The sequence below is a fragment of the Hemicordylus capensis genome, chromosome 1, assembly GCF_027244095.1.
Source record: "Hemicordylus capensis ecotype Gifberg chromosome 1, rHemCap1.1.pri, whole genome shotgun sequence".
Lineage (NCBI taxonomy): Eukaryota > Metazoa > Chordata > Lepidosauria > Squamata > Cordylidae > Hemicordylus > Hemicordylus capensis.
This window is the reverse complement of record NC_069657.1, coordinates 392,237,315-392,257,628: the sequence shown is the minus strand read 5'-3', so window position 1 is coordinate 392,257,628 and position 20,314 is coordinate 392,237,315. Positions and strand designations below refer to the sequence as shown.

The 20,314-nt window shown below is 41.3% G+C and overlaps 1 protein-coding gene across 8 annotated transcripts in view; it reads right to left on the bottom strand.

Moving 5' to 3' along the window:
• LOC128347835 (opsin-5-like) overlaps positions 1 to 20,314 on the bottom strand; it is a 45,406-nt gene that overhangs the window by 14,871 nt on the left and 10,221 nt on the right. For 4 of the 8 annotated variants that reach the window (XM_053303043.1, XM_053303012.1, XM_053303060.1 and 1 more), the window contains one exon: positions 6,468 to 6,673. In XM_053303043.1, the coding sequence (XP_053159018.1) occupies positions 6,468 to 6,668 (201 nt within the window). In that variant the 5' untranslated portion in view covers positions 6,669 to 6,673. Of the gene's footprint in view, positions 1 to 6,467; positions 6,674 to 6,956; positions 7,053 to 14,872; positions 15,278 to 20,314 lie in introns of those variants that run through there. The other 4 variants (XM_053303035.1, XM_053303030.1, XM_053303052.1 and 1 more) reach the window with 2 other exon arrangements.

Below are 20,314 nucleotides of genomic sequence, written 5' to 3'. Positions count from 1 at the left end.
GGAAATGCTTTTTGGGCTTGCTCCACCTCCCTTTTTGGTTTAGCTGTGTAGTTTACCTTGAAGAGATTCAAGTATTAGTTAGCCAGGATGTTGAGGTGAGTTGAATGACTTACAGTGTTTTCCCCCAGCACCTTTACCACCTGTTTTATCTGTTAATGCTCTTAGGGCTGTCAGAACCCTGTTTGGCTCATGTTATTTTCATCCAGCACAAATGTCAGGAATAATGAACTATATATAGACCTGCATCTTCAGGAATACCTGTGCTTCAGCTACTTTATTACTACTTTATTAAGTCTGAGAGCCACTAATTCCCAATCCTCAGTTGCATTCTACTTATAGACTGCTGCCAGCACCTTTTAACAGCAGGGTAGCAGAAATTAAGGGTGTGTGGACTATACTATTCACACATCCCTTTTACCAGAAACTCACTCACATTTGAACATCTTTTGGAAGCATTTATAAGACCTATTTATTTGGACTAGCTTTTTGGTAGCCTGGAGTTAGATTGACTTAATTTAAAAACTGCAATCAGCCTCAAGCCTTGGGGAAGGGGGAAAAGGTTATTATTCCCTGATAAATGAGCACAGAGACGTCCCTGAAAGTGGCGATTCTCTTATACTTAGCAAGGGAGAGCAACTGGCCCTATCCAACCTTAGCACAGCATTCCTCCACTGTGACACTGTTAATGGTGTCTCTACCTTGTGTTTCTTTTTAGATTGTGAGCCCTTTCGTGACGGGGAGTCTTTATTTATTATATAGTTTTCTATATAAGCTGTTTTGAGAACTTTGGTTGAAAAGTGGTTTATAAATACTCATAGTAGTAGAGGTTAATATTAGACATAAGTGTTGCAGCAGACACAGATAACCTGGGGAGAGGCAACAGATTTAACAATAATTGAAGGTGTTTTGTTAGAGGCAATTTCTAGTGATATACCCTCTTATTTATTTGGTCTCACTGTTCCTTCTAATCAAACACTTTTACAGGATTCTGAAGCACAAGAGAACCTAATAGGCAATGGGTAGGAATACCAAAAGCAATACTGCTACTATTGGCGTATTTTCAGATAATTGAAAGTACTGTCGTATTTTTGTTTCCAGTCAATTCTGCCAAGAGCAACTAAATTTGGAAGACTTGGAAAAACTTGTCAAATTGAGGATCAACTTTTTAAACAGTTACAGTTCTTAGAATTAGGCTTTGAATAACTTTCTAAATGAACCAGTAATAACTATACTATGCCTCTGGTATATGCCAATCTTCCTGGGAGATCTTATTAGGGATAAAATGCTGTTAGAGGTTGTTGATTTTTACCCACAATAGGTAAAACAGCAGAGCACTAAGGAATGAGCACACACTCCAGTTACAGAGTAGGTAGCAGAGGATGGTTTGGATATTGCAGCTATTCAGAGAAAACACATGGAGATCCTTGTGTGACTAAACACTAAACATTTATTGGTTAAATACACTTAGACAGGAAAGACCTATATCTAATCTAAAGGACTACATAATGGATAGGTAAGGAGGGAGAGAGAGATGTTTCCATCTGCTCTCTAGGAGGAAAGGAAGGATTGTGACTCAGCACAGAAAGTGCCGCAGAGTCAGTTCAGGGGTCATAGAGTAGGGACAGATAGGGAGTCACTGTCTCTACTCCCAATGCCCCTAGTGGTCATTAGGATAGTTGGTGCAAAAGGTCGATGCACTGGAAGTTCATCTCCAACAAATGCAACACACACATATAATCACCACTTCTGGAGCTTCCCATTTTCAACAAAATCTGCTTACAATGTTACCATTTTTTGCGAACAAATGTATTTTATTTAATAATATTAGAAGTTTCACAAAGACCTCTCTCTCTCTCTCTCTCTCTCTCTCTCTCTCTCTGAATAGAAACATGGTCACTGTGGATTTTGATGGTTCAGGGAATTATTTTTTTAGGTCACTTGCTCAAACTGAGTTCTATTAATCCACATGTTGGCATCCTCTATGGAGGCAAAAGGTTAAACATCCCCAGTGAATCAACTGTTCCTTGAAGATAACTAGTTTAGTTTTGATGCACTCTGGCAGGGTTGCTTGAGGAGACAGAACTGGATTTGGAGGAGTTTGGAAAGAGTCCTTGGTGGAGGCTGCACCTGTGCAAAATCTTCAGAATGGTATGAGATACTTTGGCCTACTAGCAACAGGGAACACCCTAGATTTCTATTCGGGCTCAATGTATTAGACATTTATTTAAAATAGATCCCTTGCTAGAGACTCCTAGTGTCATCTCCCTGATCCTCTTTTGTGACCAAAAGCTGTTTTTAACCTCTGCTATTCCAACATATTCTCGGCCATTCTACAGCAGATGCTCCTGGTTTGCCCTGTCTTTGCTTCCTCTCTAGGGCTGCCAATGGGCTAGAATTTTATATAACCCTCCAGGCCAGGTGCAAGAACAGGAAGTTGCAAATCCAGGAAAAAAAGTGGTCTGTTTTTATTGCATGTGAAATAGTTGATGTGTTAAAGTGCTTACAGAAAGCACATGGCTTTATTGGACTTCAATAGCAGTCACAGGGGAGGATCAGGATTGGGATCATAGCATGTGGCAAAGCAATAATTCTTTCTTGGTGTGCTGTGCTCCTGATGGAAATGGCTCCCCTTTAGTTGCTAGCCCCAGGATGGAAGCTTCTATTGGCTATTAGCTTCAGGGGTAAAATTTAAGCTTTTACCCTCATGCCACAGTCCAGACTAAAACACCCCTTTCATGCAAACTGCAGTCCCAACCCCGATTGGACTGCAATCCCAATCCATCACGGCTGTTCAAATGGTGGGCGGGGAAATGAGGGTCACACTAAATATTTAACATGTAGTTTGCCCTGAGTTAGTCCTCCTGTCTGCTTTCTTAACCCTTTTGCTTATTTTCATCTGTGTTGATATACACATAGATATTAGAAATAAAAATTTCCTTATTTCATTTGCTTCAGCTAGGTCTAGAGATGATGATCTTTTTAGCTATAAGCTTTGTTCTTGAAACCCATGTGTTTCAAAGATGCTTAGGTGAACTAGATGTTTCAGGATGTGTTTTTAGGACTTAAGTTTTCTTATGCTTTTCAAACATAAGGATTAGTGAAAGACGTCTGAACCTAAATTAAAGAGATTAATTATAAATCTGAGTTAAAGTAACAATAGATCAAAGATGCAGCAGTAAAACGGGTACATGACAAGAAGTTTCTTATTAAGAGAGGATAGGAACGCTGACATTTTTCACCAAGTTATGGTTTTGTATAGTCATGAGAAAATTTTAAGATAAAGAAGGTGGACTTTTTTATTCAGAGTCAGATTGCCTTTGGGCATTCTCACTTGACACTTTTCTTTCTTTACAGTTTGTAAGTACAAGCTTACTATTTTTTATGAAATGCCCTGTGTAATCAATGCAGTGTTTCAACTTAAGCTTTGTCTATGTTTGTGCCTATATATGCTGTGTAAGATAGAAGTAAATTACTATTTTATATTAGTTTTTCTCTTGAGTTCTTATCTTTAACATTGTAATGATAATACCTTCATGAGCATGAGCCCACATGCGGTGTAACTTCTGGATTGAAGCTGTGCACACAACATCCTGATATAATTTACAGCTAATCTAAATACTGATGTCTAAAGGTCCTCTACCAAAGGCAATCTGCAACACAGTGGGCTCTCAGCAGGTATCCTTCCTCTGTTGTTGGGATTATTTCCTTCATGCCACTTCTTAGTGCTCCTTATAGTATTAAGACTCTCACTCTTGCTTTGCCATATACTGTGTCTTGACTGGAGAAGTAAAACTAAGAAAATTATGGGAAATTAATGGCCTGAAAAGTGTTATTTCAAGTATTCACCTTATTCTTATGGTCAGAGAATGAAGTAGGCCAGTTAAGGGGCACATTCTTCTCTCTGTGCAATTTAGCAGCCCTAAATTATAGATATCTGATGCATCTTTTCTACTTCCTAGGCCTCTGTTCCTATATCCTTGTCTGAATTCCAGACAGAATCTTTTCCAGCTCAATATCCGGAGTCCAAAACCAAATCCAGGATCTGTTCTCAAGATCCTATTCTTGAATCTGTTCTCAGGACCCCATTTCTGAAAGCATGTTTAGCTGGATATGTTAGATGTGTAGCCTTTGTTTTTCGGAGACAATCCTAGCCTGTGGCAACATGCTTAGATCCTACTAGTCTGTCCCTGACAAGGAGTGTCGCTGGTTCACTATCCTGAAGCAGTCAGACCCAAAACTATTTTATGTATTCTGTAGGAACTCTGATAGTCAAGCCTTGATTGACTGTCCAGAATTTGTTATCCCAATTTACAGACCCTTACATTTCGCCCTCTGCCATGCATTCTTATGTCAGTGTATCCATATATAATTAGAAATCTAATATATCTGAAGGCCTGGTTAATTGAATGTTTGGATAGTCTTCTTAGGCCATTGTAGCAAATAAGGAACACTTTCAGGAATATGTATGTTTGCCAAGGAGTATATACTCAAAATGTTGGAAATTTAAGTGCAAAAAAGGTTTGCTTATACTGTACATAGGGGCATATTGTGGATTCTGATTCCCCCCACTTTAATAACTACTAACTACTGCTTTCAGTGTTGGACTTTTCAAAAAAATCTGATAGCATATTATGGCTGTGAGTTCTGAATGTGTTAACACATGTTTTTGTTTCCTTGTTGCTTCCCCTCCCCCCCCCAATAAGAAAATGGAGTGTTGGTGTTGGCAAGAATTGGTTCCTTAAGCCAGAGTCCCAGTCAAAATGACAGACAAACACTGAGAGCAAAAGAGCATAGTATTTCTGTCATCTGACATATCCTATGCATCACTCAACAAATTAGGTGGCAGCTAATTCATGCAACTTCTTAAGGAAATTTTGGCAAAAACATTTTTTCTCTAGCTCTAAAAATTGGCTATGTTTCTCATATGTTCTGTTCAAAGATCTGTTATGTACAGGCATTCATTTTAATGAAATATTTATATAGTCCTTCTACTAACATTTTTGTATGGAACCTTATAACCAGACATTTGTTTTAGAATCTCCCCCACAAAATGTGGGCCAATTCTGATTTCCATTACTAAATGGTGCAACTCTGAGACAGTTCTAGTATTTTTTAAAAGCACTTTCTGGCACAGTAGAACTAGAAGTTGCTTATGAAATACCCAAGTGGGAAAATTTAGCAAAAGAGAGTGGCTGCAATCTTTCAAACAATTCTCTTGCTTAAATCCCATAGCTTTCAAGCATCCTATGCCCAGGACTGAAGCCTAAAGCAAGTAATTTCCAAGTTCTGATATCTTTTGTACTGTCATTAGCTTACATGAGAAGGATTATAAGGAACCATATGTTGTGATCTAAAGCAAATGTTCACACATACTGCTAATCAAAATAACCTACTTGAAAAAGTCACATCAATGTTATTTAGTTCTCCAAAAGCTGCAGTAACTCCAGCTGAGCACCTGAGCCTTGAGTAGAAATGCTGATGATTTTTTCTGTAGAACTTAAATATTTTTCCAGCAAAGAAAGTATTTGAAAGTAGAAAATTCATTCAATAGAAAATGCATTATGTAGCTCTAGTAATTTTACTTAACTGCAAGACCTGTGGGGGTGGGGAGGAAAGACCTCCATTCATGGGTACATAGTGAGGCTGTTCCCACAATGAAGGAAAACCAGGCTAAGGGAGCCTAGCCCAGCTTTCCTCCATCATGAGAACCACCGGGTTCGCAGGTGAGCCCGGTGGTTCAACAGCAGCTAGCCCGCCAAAGTAGCCCTCCTCTTAAACGAGGTTGACAGAGCAAGCGCTCCGCTAATCCCATTTTAAAAATCTTGATTCACTGTAGCGCGGCTCCACGGCGACTCCCGAGGAGACCCCCAACCGGGAGGCTACAAGGCATTCTGGAACTATGTGGCTTTCTGGAACTTCCGAGGACCAGGTGGCCCCTGATCCCTGCCGCCTCAACCAGCTCTGTGACAAAGCCGGTAATTGTGTGGGCGGCTGATCCAGTCCCAGGGGACAGCTCAGTGATCGTCTGCGGGGAGTGGTAAGTTAACCTGCTCCCTCCGCAGACCCACCTGAAGCTCTTCTCATTGAATGACACTGATGATGTCGGGAAAATCTTTTGAGTGAAGCTCGAAGGAGTCCCTTAGGGCTGGGGTTCCCAGATAGTGTTGCACTACAGCTCCTACCATCTGGGGGCTTACATTGTTGACTCCTTCAATGAGGAAAGTAGGAAGAAGGGCCAAACTGCATTTTATGTGTTTTAGTTTGCCAGAGGGGACTGTGGTTAGAATTGGTGCAGATATAATACTAAGCCATGGATAAAGTTGACAATGGAAGACAAGGGAGGTTTCACATTGGAGGAGCTAGAGCAGAAAGTGCACGAGATCAGCTGTGTTGTATCTGTATTCGGCCATGCATTGTACAATACTTCAGTTTCTTTATTACGTGATCAACCAACATGTAATTCTTACCTGACAAGTCCATATTGATGTGATAAGGAATCCATCATCTCTAAATACATTGAATATTTCAATTATCCCCCGGGAGTAACCAAAGACAGACACACTGGCATCTGATACAGCCAGATTAAATGTCAGGTAATCAGTGGGCTGTAGGACAGCTCGCTGCTTGTATAGTACAAAAATAACAATGCTGTTCCCAAACCAAGACATCCAACCTAGGGGGAGAAAAAGAAGAAGAAATTCTATGTACATGCAACTACAAATAGCAGCAATGGCCAAGCAAGGCGCTGACAGTGTCAGTCTATAGATTTTGGGATCAGGTATGACCACTTCCATGTATGACTATCATTCATGAAAGGCCTGGGTGGTTTGAATTGTCTGGAGATAGTGACCTGGGACCCTCTTGGCTCGGAGCCCTTCCTGGTTTGACATGGAAGTGGTTGTACCTGGGCCTGAAGGCACAAAAATAGCAGCAGGGGGAGCCAAAACCAAACCCACCTGGACTGTGCCCTCAGGATCTAAGTTTGGAGGCCTGGAGCACTTCATTCTACAGTGTAGTGTGGAGAATTCTACAGTGTAGTGTGGAGCCATAGCTTGATTGTGTCATGCATGCTTAGTAAAGCATTGCCTGGAAGGAAGTGGTAATGGGTTGGATGTGGACCAATAAACTGAAGCTAAATCCAGACAAGATGGAAGCACTGTATGTTGCATGTTCTCGAGTCCAGAAATTAGGGAGATGGCCTGTTCTTGATGGGGTTGCACACTCCTGGAAGGGACAGGTGCCTTAGGGAGTACTACTAGATTCATCACTGTTACTTCTATCTATCTATCTATCTATCTATCTATCTATCTATCTATCTATCTATCTATCTATCTATCTAATTTGTACACCGCCCCAAACTTTCGTCTCTGGGCAGTTAACAATAGCATAAAACAGTAAAATATATACAAAAACTTAAAACAATTTAACAGTTTAAAAATCATCTACAAATTAAAACCTTAAAATTTTAAACTTGAAGCTCAGGTGGCTGTGGTGGCCAAGAGTGCCTGTTTTCAGCTCTAGCTGATTCACCAGCTTTGGCCCTTTCTGGATCGAGATAGCTTGGCCACAGTGATCCATGCTCTGGTAACCTCCAGATTGGACTATTGTAATTCACTCTACATGGGGCTGTCCTTGAAGATAGTTCGGAGGCTGCTACTGCAGAATGCAGCAGCAAGGCTGCTGATGGGTACTTCTGGCCTGACACACATCACACCAGTACTAAAGGAGATGCACTGGTTGCTGATTAGCTACCAAGCCCAGTTCAAAGTATGAACATTGACATGCAGAGTTCTAAACTACTTGGGCCCCAAATGTCTAAAGGAGGGTCTCCTCCCATATAGACCTGCCTGAGTATTAAGATCAGCTGGAGAAGCCCTCCTGGTAGTGCTGCCTCCCTCAGTGGTTCGAGGAGTGGATGCACGTGACAGGGCCTTCCCTGTGATAGCCCCAAGGTTATGGAATGACCTTCCTGCTGAGGTGTGTCAGGATCCTTCATTATATACTTTTTGGCAATTGGTGAATATGCACCTCTTTGCCCTGGCCTTTTGCTCTTAATCATTTAGTTCGTTTCCATAGGTTAATGTTTTAGAATTTTTAAATGTTGTAGCCTGCTCTAAGACCATGTAGTATAGGGTGGGATATAAATGTAAATAAATAAATTAAAAAGGTAGACAAAGCATTCTACCTTTCTTCATCGACACAGCAGATGGTTTCCAGGCTGTGTGGGAGGAATTAGGGGAAAATCCAACAGCTAGCCCTAATGTTTTGAAGCCAGTTAGAGTTTGCTGTTTTGGATTTTACACCACTTCCTCTCTCTGAGGCTTTGAGGGGAGAGAGAGAAAGGAGGAGAAGGAACGGAAGCACCCCCTGTTCCTTGATCTGCACACAGGGCGCTTCCCTGAGGGAGAAGGGGGGGGTGACTGACAGCTTTCCCTCGCCTCTCCCCCCCCCCGAGTGAATTTGTGCAAGGGCAGTGGACTCGTGAAAAAATAAAATAAAATTGGTGATTGACACACACACACCTCTGAAAGCAAGCCACACTTCTACAGCTGCAATCTTATGCACTTTTACCTAGGAGGGAGCCCATTGAACTAAATAATTTACTTCTGAGTAATTCCAACAAGCCTACAAACTATTCTCAAAACTCAGAAAACCAGCTACATTTAACGATGCATATACAACGTGTAAAGCCTGAAATATCAAGATAAGATCCGAAACAGGCTGTGGCTATGTGGATGGCACCCTGCTGTTCCCGTTTGCAAGATTGTGTTGAAACCCAGATCGTACAAACAGACAGCAAGCCTAGACTTGCTGAAGCAATTTCAAGGTGCTATCTAGAACATTCCCAGGCACCCTCTGCTTACTGAGCAAACAGGCACAGGTGGTGATTCTCTTGTATTTAGCACGGTAAGGGAAACTGTCCCTGCAGCACAGCAACCCTCCATTGGCAGCTGTTGGTGTCTATCTTATGTTTCTTTTTAAATTGCAGGCCCTTTGGGATAGGGAACCATTTTTTAATTATTAAACCACTTTGATAACTTTTGTTGAAGAACGGTATATAAATATTCATTGTTGTTGTTGTAATAGTAGCTTGTGACTGTCAGTGACAGGGAGTTTAGCTCTACAGGTCTTGCACTTTTAAAAAGACATCTGTTGCGCTATATGTCTGCAACTGCAGCCAGAAGGAATTGCAGCTGAGGCAGATAAAGAACTACTGACAAAGGAAATGTGGGCCATGCATTTGGGCACCCTGTTTGCTGCAGGGGGTGGGGCTCATTCAGAAGTTCTTGAGGCCAGGCGCTAGAAAGTTGTGAAGGAGACTCTACACAGGTGCAGATCCCACAGTTGTGTTTGCCCAGAGCCCACAAGAAGATACAAGCCAATGTTAGAGGAATGATGGGTGGAAGGTTGCACATGGACCTTGACCAACATGGGAGCAATCACACAGGTGTAAGCTGAAATATAGGTGTAAGCTTTCATCCTGTGGTTTCTGATAAATTTCAGTATGAGTCTAGATTGATGAACAAAATAGTCATTTTGGCATGCAGCTCCTCCTGGAAAGATAGCTTCAAGGGTTAAATAGGACACAAGGCAGGATTTCAAAAGCTCTACAGTATTGGATTCAGCCTGCAGATGGGAACCATCTGTTTATCAAGTAGCTTATAACTACCTAGAGATTTAAAGCATTTGGGGTGGGGGGAAAGAGGATGCACAGAGGTTGATTGAGTATATGTGAGGATGGTTTTGTTAATCTTTTTTTTTCAGAGTATTAGGTTAATAGATTAGAAAGCTTGAAAGAATTCTTAAGGAACTTGCAGAGCAATTTAGCCAGTTATTAATTCATCCAAATGAAGATATGAGAGTTGAATGAAACCTCCATTCTCTAAGGCAGTGTATCCCTGCCTGTTGGATGCTGGGGATGATAACAGAAATGGCTATTGTCATGCTCTGCATGTGAGATTCCAAAGGCATTTGGATGACTGTTGGAAGTCAAATGCTGCACAGGATGGAACTTGAATTAATCTAGCAAGGCAATACACCTGTTATCAAAAATGAACTTGAATCTTGAAAGGCTCAGAGAGCTATAGGGATCCCAATCTCCAGCCTTTATTGGCACGGGTGGCACATGGAAACGGTTGTAGCGCCTCCTATGTCTTTAGAGAGCCTCTAACTATTTTTGTTTGTGTGGTTTGATACCACTTTCTACAGCTGTAATGGGTTAAAATAGTTCATCAGCTGTCATGCAAGTGACATGTCTTGCCCCCCAGCTCATGATCACAACAACTTTTGCATGTTGGGATTTATATATTCATACATTGTCTTTGTTCTTGCCACTGATGTTATATATGTATATGTGTGTATAGGCTTGGGGTAGAGTTTAGAATGTTCATGTCAATCATCAGTTCTGTAGATTGGTCAGTTTGTATTTCTTTTTTATCTTATTTTATGTTTTTTGACATTTTACATACATCTTTCCCCATTTCCCCCATCCCTCCCATCCCCTAGCCAACCGGTTGCTTCAACAAGCCCTGGTGCCCCTTGCTCAAAAGAAACAACAGAGGCATCCCAAGCTTAGCCTGTCTGCAGGCAACACAACAACCTGCCTAGAGGGAGGCAGTAAAGAAACTCAGAGGAGAAACCAGGTTTTTTTTGAGGGATACGATCTCTCTCTCCCCCCTCCAGTCAACCCCATAGCTAGAATAAGAGGGGGAGAGAGAGCAGAAGTGTCAACCTGGGGACAAGGAACAGACAGACCAAAATCCAGGGGGGGGGGGCTGGGGAAGACCCTGAAATGCCTAAAATGGATAACGAAGTAGAGAATGGGACAGATGTGACCGCTCTCTTTTTGCTCCTTAAGGAGATGGCAAGTGATATAAAAAGTATCAAGCAAGGTCAAGATGCCATTAAGACTGAGATGGGGGAATTTCGTGGGGCAATGGAGTTTGTATTTCTTACTGGATGCTTGAGACTGTTATTTTTCTGCTAGGATATTGCTTTTCTGCTAGGATGATCTTTCACTCAGAGTAGGACTGTTTATAATTTGGTAACAGTTAAGTAATAAACTTTAGTAACTTTGTTCAATAAACTTAACAAGCCTGAGTTTCTGTTCTGTTATACTCCACTACATTGCATACCACAGCTATGCTTGGACAAAGGTCTGATATAGCATCATTAAAAGTTATTAAATGGTCTATTAAATCTTAATGGTGTAGCACCATTAAAATGCTATTGCTTAATAAGATCTTTAGACAAACAGTCACTTGGCAACTGCACCAGAACACACACACATCTGAGTAAGAACTTGAGAGTGGACTTGCATATGATAAGGCAGTAAGTGTGTTTAGAAATTATCTTTCTACCCATAGTTCTCCCTATTCATCACACAGCAGGAAAGCCAAAATAGAAATAACCTATTTAAACTTGGCAGTTATCTGTACCTGTCTGAAGTAGGCACTGTTCAGCCTGCAGGTGTTGGGCAGGTACCCAATCTGTCAGGATTTCTTTTTTATGTCTTTTGCAGGCCTGCATGACAACATGTTATAGCCATATGGTGACTTATACATAGGCTATTGATTCCTGGAGAAAGCTTTTTTGGGGAAGAGGACTTGTCTGTTCTGATTTGGCCTATAGTCTTACATCAATTGTTGTCAATTGACAAGAAAAAGAATGCCTTGCCCATTTATTTCAAGACAGAATAGCAAAGTATGAATTTAAACTTCATCACGTGGCTCCCATCAACTTTAAGTGTGGCTTTCTGACTAACTGCTTATTGTGTCTGGGCAAAGCTTTAGCCATAGCTATTTAATTTGCACAGTCCAATTTTCAATAGTAGGCAACCATACTTACACTACCAATTGCTAGCATAGCGTATCAAGTTTTGCTCAACCTATACATTTTGAAAGCTGACATTAAGGAACTCGGATACTTCATTAGATATATTTAGACAAAAATGGGCTGCCTTCCAGATCACATATGCTTTTTAAAGAAGTGATTATACTTAACATAGAATTTTCTTATTCAGCAAATCTGCTTCTTGAGCCTATCTATCTATCTATTGAAACTTCTTATATACTGTCTTCTCAAAAGATACTAGGCAGTGAACAACAGAAATACCAACAATCCATTTTTTAAAAAATTATTAAAGGGCAAACGCCTGGCAAAACAGGTGGGTCTTAAGAAGGGCCTTAAAAGCAGCCAGGGAGGGGGCTGAACGAATTTGAGGGGAAGGATGTTCCAAAGAAGAGGGGCGGCCACAGAAAAGGCCATTTTACGGGCCCAGGCACTGTATGGGCCCAGGCACCATTTATGTATATTTCTCTAAGACAGGGATTCTCAGCATTGGGTCCCCAGATGTTATTGGACTTCAACTCCCATAATCCCCAGTCAAAGGCCACTAGGCTTGGAGATTATGGAAGCTGAAGTCCAATAACATCTGGAGACCCAACGTTGAGAATCCCTGCTCTAAGACATACCTGTGGCTAATGCCATGCGTGGCAGCTCTCGCGAGAGTCTGAAGAGCTGCTGGATAGCCACAGGTGGGAGGGAAGAAAACTGAGGTTGTGGCAGTGGCCAGCCAGCTGGCCAGTGGGGAGGGGAGGAACGGTGCCAAAAATGGCAATGGCGGTGGGCGGAAGGAGGAGGCGGGGACAGATGGGCCACGGACAGGTGGGTGGGGAAAGGAGGAGGTGGCAACGGGCAGGCAGGTGACAAAATGGCAACAGTTGCGGGAGCGCCACGGCAACAAACTAGAGGCGCAGATGCTCTGTGCCCTGCCCATCTAGTTCAATTACATATGCTGGCTCTAGAAAACTAAAACTGTTTGCCCTTAATAGAACTGCGCAGGAAGAGTAGCAAAAGAATATGAAAGGAAGGTGAAAAGAGACAATTGTTATCATTAGCTACTTAAAAGCCTGCCACACTATAGTGGTGACTCTATAGCAGGCCTGTACAACATAAGGCCCGAGGGCCAGATCTGGCCCTGGGTACTTTTTTACTGGCCACTAGGTAGGACTATCCTGTAGCAACATGGCAGCTGGAAATTGCCTTACAATGCCATAGAATACAATGCCTGTTTACTTGGAAATAAGTCCCACAGTGTACCCAGTGAAACTTCATCCCAAGTAAGCATGCCTAGGATTGCAGTCTGAAAGCAACAGCAATTTAGGGAGAGGAAAGGACTTGGCATTTGTTTGGGGTTGGCATGCACTCCAGTGACCCCCACGGACTGAGCAGGGATAGAGCCTATTTTCTGGCCAATATCCTTGGTTAAAAATTGTGGGTCCCTTGACCTACAGGTGACTAAACTGCTTTCATTAATATTTTTAATAATTGATTTTAATAATTAATGTGCTGAAAATTGACCTTGTCCCCCACACACCAAGTCATAGTTGGTTCTGGCCCACTGGGGCATTTGAGTTGTGCACCCCTGCTCTATAGTGTGAAGTGGTAGCTCTCTGTAGCTTATGGGCATTTGCTTGTCCAGCATTATCAAGGTGCCTGTCTATGTCTCCAATGCTTACAGGGGATGGGAGCAACATCCAATGTGGTTTATACATTTTTTTATTTTTTTAATAGAAAGTATTCACTTCATATATCTGCTTTTAAAAATATTTTATTGGACATTTCTCAACTGTGAATCAAATGACACAATTCAAACTAATTTTAGCAATTTATGTTCCCTGTGAAATTAACTCCTACTCTTGCTATGGTTCTTTACTGTGGTGTATTCAGTCACAGGGAATTAACTCTCATGGCTATGTGAAGCACTGCTGATTTGATTTGGAGCCTGCTTCAAAGGGGTCACCAACTTGCTTTGGCTGTCGTGGGGGGATCTGGTTCACTTTGGCCTGATTCAAAGATATTGCTTTGGATTGGATCAAAGCTTCAACCAATTCTTCCTTCAGTTCCACTTCCACATTGCCAGGCCTGCTCTTTTTACTTATTTATCCGGCAGCAGACAGGGCAAAGTTTTGTTTTCACACACTGTGGCAAGGGAGCAGCATCGTCTGCACCTTGATGTTTCAAAATGGCTTCTGTTGAGGTTTTTCTTGTATTTCTTCCCTACCGTTCTGGAACTGTAGTCACTCTGGGGGGATTTTTAGCATTCCTGAAAATGCTGACATTTTTCCGATTCCCAAGATATTCTGCACCTTTTCCAGGACACTGGAGGGAGGAAAGGATGTGTGTGTTCAAACAGAAGCCATTTTAAAGAGAGACAAGCCCCCAAAGAAGCTGCTCCTGTGTGTGAAAATAAAGAAAACATGTCCTTTCTCCTGCTGGGTAAGTATGTAAAGGGGTCAGGGGAGTGTTGAGAAAGGAGCAAAGAAGAGAGGGGCTGAAGCAGATTGAATAGAAGCAGGCAGAACCAGACCCAAATCAACCTGACAACAGTTTGGGTAGAATTGGGCCAAGTGAGTCTGCGTTCTTTGATTTGCACCCACCCACCACAAGCTTTTCATTCCCCTATTTCACTGTGCTCTGCCCCCTTAAGAACAGCCCAGCCTCCAGCTGCCACCATCTACCCTTCATCCCTTAGACTAGGAGAAAGCTCATGCAGGCCTATGGTAGGAGACCTGACAAGGAGCCCTGTAAAAATCTGTAATTAAACCAGTTAGGCTACAACCTTGAAGAGGCTGAATTCGATAGTCAAAGTTCACATTTACTTCAGTACAATAAAAAATAGAGAATGAACCAGAACTACAAGATAAAACAGACATTTTTACAGACATTACACAAAAAAGTAGAGAATGAGCTAGCAAGCCACATCTATCAAGGGTAGGGCACCATAATGGTCTCTGGGACACACATGAGCTATGGAGAACTTTTGTGTGGTAGAGTTGCTAACATGCCAAAATGTCACAGGCATTATTACCCTCTTGGCAGAAGGGTGTAAAAGGTTCCAGGCGAGAAGTTTTGCTGCTTTGGGCTTGTGGTCAGAGCCACCCAGCTTGAAGTGCCATCATTTCTGCAAACAATCCTATAGGTGACCTGTGTGTTGTCTTAAATCCTGAGCATTTCAGATTTAATTTGGGTTTTTCAAAATACTCAGGGCTGGATTAACATAGTAGCAAATGTAGCATTTGTTACGGGCCCCGCGTTTTCTAGGGCCCCGCACGCCTGGCTTGAACGTCTGCCCCTTCTTTCTGCTCTCTATTTGGTGCTCTCTGCTGCCTCTTCTCATTGCCTGCTGCTGCCCATTCTCAACTCCGGCATCGCTCGCCTCGCTGGAGGGTGTTTAAGCAAGGTCTTCCTGGCACCATGATGTTGATTGGGTTATCTATTATGTTAAGCAGCACGGGAGGGAGTAGTAAGAACAACAATAAGAACAGATAGCTTGCAAAGGGGTCTCAAAGACAACTTAATCGCCAGGGAGTTGGTCCTTATTTGTTTAAACTGTAAAAGTTTTTAAAAACATACACAGAGAGAGTAAAAGAAATAAAAGCAGTTTAGATTAAAAAACAACTAACTATTAATGCCGGGCGGAAGAAAGGAAGCTAAAGAAGATGCTAGTTGAATGTTGCCAGCATTTTCCGACTGACTGGGAGAGGGTAAAGATAAACAATGAGAACGTGTACCTTTAAGAGGAAAAAGAAAGCCAGAAGTAACTCAGATGGACGGCAAGAGGAGTCTCAAAATTTAGTGTATCAATTGAGGGGAGCTTGGAAGGAGATTATATTATGGTCTTGTTGGGTAAGGTCACTTATATCTTCCTTTAGTATCTAGTGCTGTTGGGAGGGAATTTGTGATCATTGCTTTTCAAGGAACTGCCAAATTTAAGGTGAGCTCCTTCCCTCTCCTCTAGAACTGAAATAACTACTGCTGCGTTGCCAACTTCATAAGCTTTACATTGGGATGCCCGTTGAAATTGTCCAAAGATAAACGGAGGCTGCAAACCTAAACACACTTACTAGAGAGTAAGGCTCATTGAGTTCAGTGGGACTTACTTCTGAGTAAACATGCTTAGGGTTGCACTGAATGATTTGTGCATTTCCTCCTTTAAATATTAGGCATGTTAGTGTAATTTAGATTGAAAGAGGCTGTGCCTCCTGCCAAAAGATTGTCTTCTGGATACTTCTGTTTTCATGGAAGTTGCTAATGCACCTCATCATAATCACATTCATTTGCAATGCATCAACTATTTTAAATATACATCTGCTTTCCTGTCAGGCTTGCACAAGAGGTTAAACATATATTCTTAATATTGTCAAATAACCCTTTTAATGTGAAGGCTGCTGGGATCCAATATGTTCTGCACACACTGGAATCAAACATCCACTGTTGTGTGCCAAAATTGCTAATAGGTTCAGATTTCTCAAAGTACAGAATTCCTGAGAACCTTTTAATTTAAACATTCAGAGTTTTGTTCCCCACCCCCTTTCTCTTTGTGAAAATAACTCCAAAGGAGAACCCACAGTCAGGAGTCACAAAAGTCTCTCTGTGTGTGTGTGCGGGTGGTGTTTTGCAAAGTTTGTTGGCTGGCTGGCTCAGCTGAGTGGAGGCATGGGGAGGTTGGGGGGGGGCACTAGGCAAATGAAAAAATTGAATTACTTTACTATGCAAGTAAAAAAATTATGTTTCAATATTTATGTGCATTTTTTAAATTTGAGGCTCCTTCATAACATATGCTACAGGCCCCACACTAGCTTAATCCGGCCCTGAAAATACTAACTACTAGTCTTAAGAGTTACAGAAATAAATATAAATATGTGAAGGCATGTTCCTGAGGGTGATGTATAGTACAGGCCTCCTGAAGAGAACTCAATAAATTATAACAGAAAACCTATAAGTTAGAAGTCCTTGAGGCCTCAGGAAGCTCTTTATGATAGGATAATTTTTCAGCATCCCATGCTCTGTAAGGGGAAGTAAAGACCTTTTACATTCATGACATATACTAGAATGTAAGTGTAAATGTGATCTCAGTTGCCTGTGCACACAGCTGCAAGAAAAAGCATAACATCCATGCCTCCTTGATTTCCTAGTAGAGGGCAGGGCAGAGTATTCAGTCTCCAGCTAGCTTGCCTTATATGGTGAAAAGAAGCTGAGATCCTATGCAGCATGCTCAGTTGGACATTTCTGAGGGGCAGGGCTTAGAACTTTCTAGTCAGTTTAGCAAGCTCAGAAGGAAGGATAGGATTTTGTGGAGGTGAAGGCCTTAAAATTGTCTTCTTTAAAACAAAATTTAGATTGCAGAAGCCAAACACACCTGGCACAGAAAGGGAAGGCTATGTTATCCTGCATCATTTAACCATCATTTCATTAAGGGGTTTTCTTTTTGTGTTCTGTGTGGATTTGGAAAGCCTCCCCTGCCTGTTTCTCCCACCTATCTTGTCCTACATTATTTACTTTTGGGCTTCAGGTTATTATATATAAAATTGCCCCTGCCATTTTGCTTGTGGGTCTGGTTTAGACTATGCCTTTTGGTACAAATGATAATTACAAATAATAATAATTTAAAAATCACATTGCTACTGCATTGTGAGATACATGATGTGAAAAGATGAAGGTATTTTCAGTAAGTCCTTAAATTGTGAACAATTGTTCTATCCCAGATGAACAAGAGTATCTGCATGTGCAGTATCCAAGATAAGAAAGGCAGTAGTAAGTAGTAAGCAGTAGTAGTACTACTACCTTATAGTAGTAAGTACTGTTTGAATACTGGAACACTGATTAAGCGCCTTCAATCAAATACAGCACACTGACAGACACATAAAAGCCCCTTCTTAAATGATCATTAAGACAAAAAGCAATGGTTTTAGCTTCAGCGGGTGGTAGCTAAATATTAGGAAGAATATCCTATAAGAACTTACTATTTATACTATGGCTGAGATATATATACACACAGTTTATATACTGCCTGACTCCAAAGGCTGTAGGAGGTTCACAAAAATAAACACAACAAAAATAAACTGTTAACACACTTTAAATCAATTTAAATATTACTAAAATCCTGTGTATTACTAAAGCCTTATCAAAAACAATTTTAATTTTACTATTCATATATTACTAAAAGCCTGGCTAAAAATATGTCTTAAGCGCTCTTTTTTCCAAAAGGTAGTTACTTATATATTTAAATGTATGTTTGGCAGATGTTTATTCAGTGTTCCACCATAAACTAAGGGAACTGACTATGATCTAATGGCTTGGGTCATATGTCATGCGGAACCACAGGTCCAGCGCCCCCCTCTCCATGCCCTCCCATGTGTGTTCGTACGTTGGGGAGAGGAACCTCTCTGCAATCAGTGAGACTGCGGAAAGGCGGGGGAGCTGGCTGTGCAAGCTTCCGTCTTCCTTTCCTGAAGGACAGCCTGCACAGCCAAGAGGAGTTGGAGCAAGAGAGCTTCCACCCTTAACTCCATTTTTAGAGTGATGAAACTGCATGCCAGCGTTTGCATGTAATGCTAGCTCAGGCAAATGGGAGGCCAAGCAGATGAAACCTAGAGAGAACTGAAGGTGACAAAGTGCAGTTTGAGGAGTGAAAGTGCGGGTCCTCATTTTGTAAGTGTAATCCCCCGGTTCATTTGGGAACTGGAGGTGAAGGGACCTCTGGTTTCCTGTTATGTATGAACTGGGCCATAGTCTAGTGGGCAGATGTCAGCTGGGGGCAGGGGGTGGAGAGGGGGCAGTATGGACATAAAGAACAGGATGCTCAACCTGGGCATTTGTTTTCAGTATCACAACTGAGCTCACAGTTCTTTCACACAAACATCTTTCCCTGGGTTTCCTCCATACTTCATGTGAAAAGCCTAATTTTAGAGGGAGGGACTCTTTGTTGTTGCTATTGTTAAACAATTGGGAGCCAGACACCCTTGCTGAGGCTTTTCTGTGTGAAACTGCAAATCACCTAGAGATCTTCCAGTATATCTCATCCTCCAACTTAGGTATTTAAAAATGCTAATGTTCACAGAACTTTATAAAATTTTAATTGGTCCCACTATGGTAAAGTGACACTTACCATAAGACCTTTTTATTTATTCAAGTTTTCACCCCTTAGGGGCTACCAGGTCTTTCAGCTCTCCTGTTTCTGTTTGTTATGTGTGTGAGGGAGGTGGTGGTTTCCTGTTTAACTGATTTTAAGGTTTCAAATGTGATTTTTATGAAGTTTGTTGTGTGTTTCTATTCTATTATTTGTAAACCGCCTTGGGATGCCTTATGAAAGGCGGTATAAAAATGGATCAATCAATCAATCAATCAATCAAATAAGGCTGTACTATGGAAAACTGGGGCGTTATTGGAAGGCAAGATCACTAAAAATAACATTGATATAGTTTTATTCATTTATTGGAACATTGTTTTTCATTAGGTAAGTTTGCAGGAAAATAGTAGGAAGGTGTTTGCTTAACAGTATGCCTTTTGTGAAACATGAATTAGCTCAGTTCATAGCTAGTTACAGTGAGAGTCTTGTCAACCTTAATTAACTTTAGAGGACCTGCAAATAAGTATATCAGCTTGAGTGCTGCCTCTACTGCCACTATCTGCAATAGTAATTAAAGAATTACCTTACTGAATGGACCTGGCACAAGGTCCATCTAGTGATCAACCAGGTCACTAGGTATGGACCTAGGACAAGGTCCCTATCAGTGAATAACCAGAAGTTCACAAGAAGGCATGATAGCTCTTTTATTTATCTCCGGTAATGGGGGAATAGACTGCACTGAATATATGAATAGAAACACACAACAAAATTTCATGAAAGGTTACCTAGGGCTTTGGCTTGCCTATGTCACCTATGTTCAAACCCTTCTTTTCATGCAGTAACATGAAAACTAGGAAGAAATGCTTGTAAAGTTACTGAACATTAAATAATTACAACATTGCTTAAACACGCATAAGTAGTAGCACAATGTAAATTAATTGTGGAGCTGGTTCTATAAGGAGTTTTAAAAAGAATAGGAAGTGTCATTTATTATAGTATTACATAACTTACAATTCTTCAGACAACTGTTGACAAGCAGTTATATATCCTTTCTTCCACGAGCCCATGAGGCCACCTCCACTTTTAAGCATTCAATGACCCTTTTGGGGTAGGCAGGCTGACAGGTAGATAGGTAGCCCAAGGTCACCCACTGAGCTTCATGACTGAGTGAGGATTTGAATTTGGGTTTCCTTAGTCTGACACTCTAACCACTACACCATGCTGAATCTCAATCAAGCTAGCAAGTCTGTACTTTTACATATTTTGCTTTGGTACAGTACACATCCTTTCATAATTTAGATTGTTTTATATAAACAGATCACAATACTGTGAGTGAAATATGCTGAAACTTCTTTCAAGTTCAGCAATAATCTCTGTCTATAAAACGTAAGGGATTAGCAG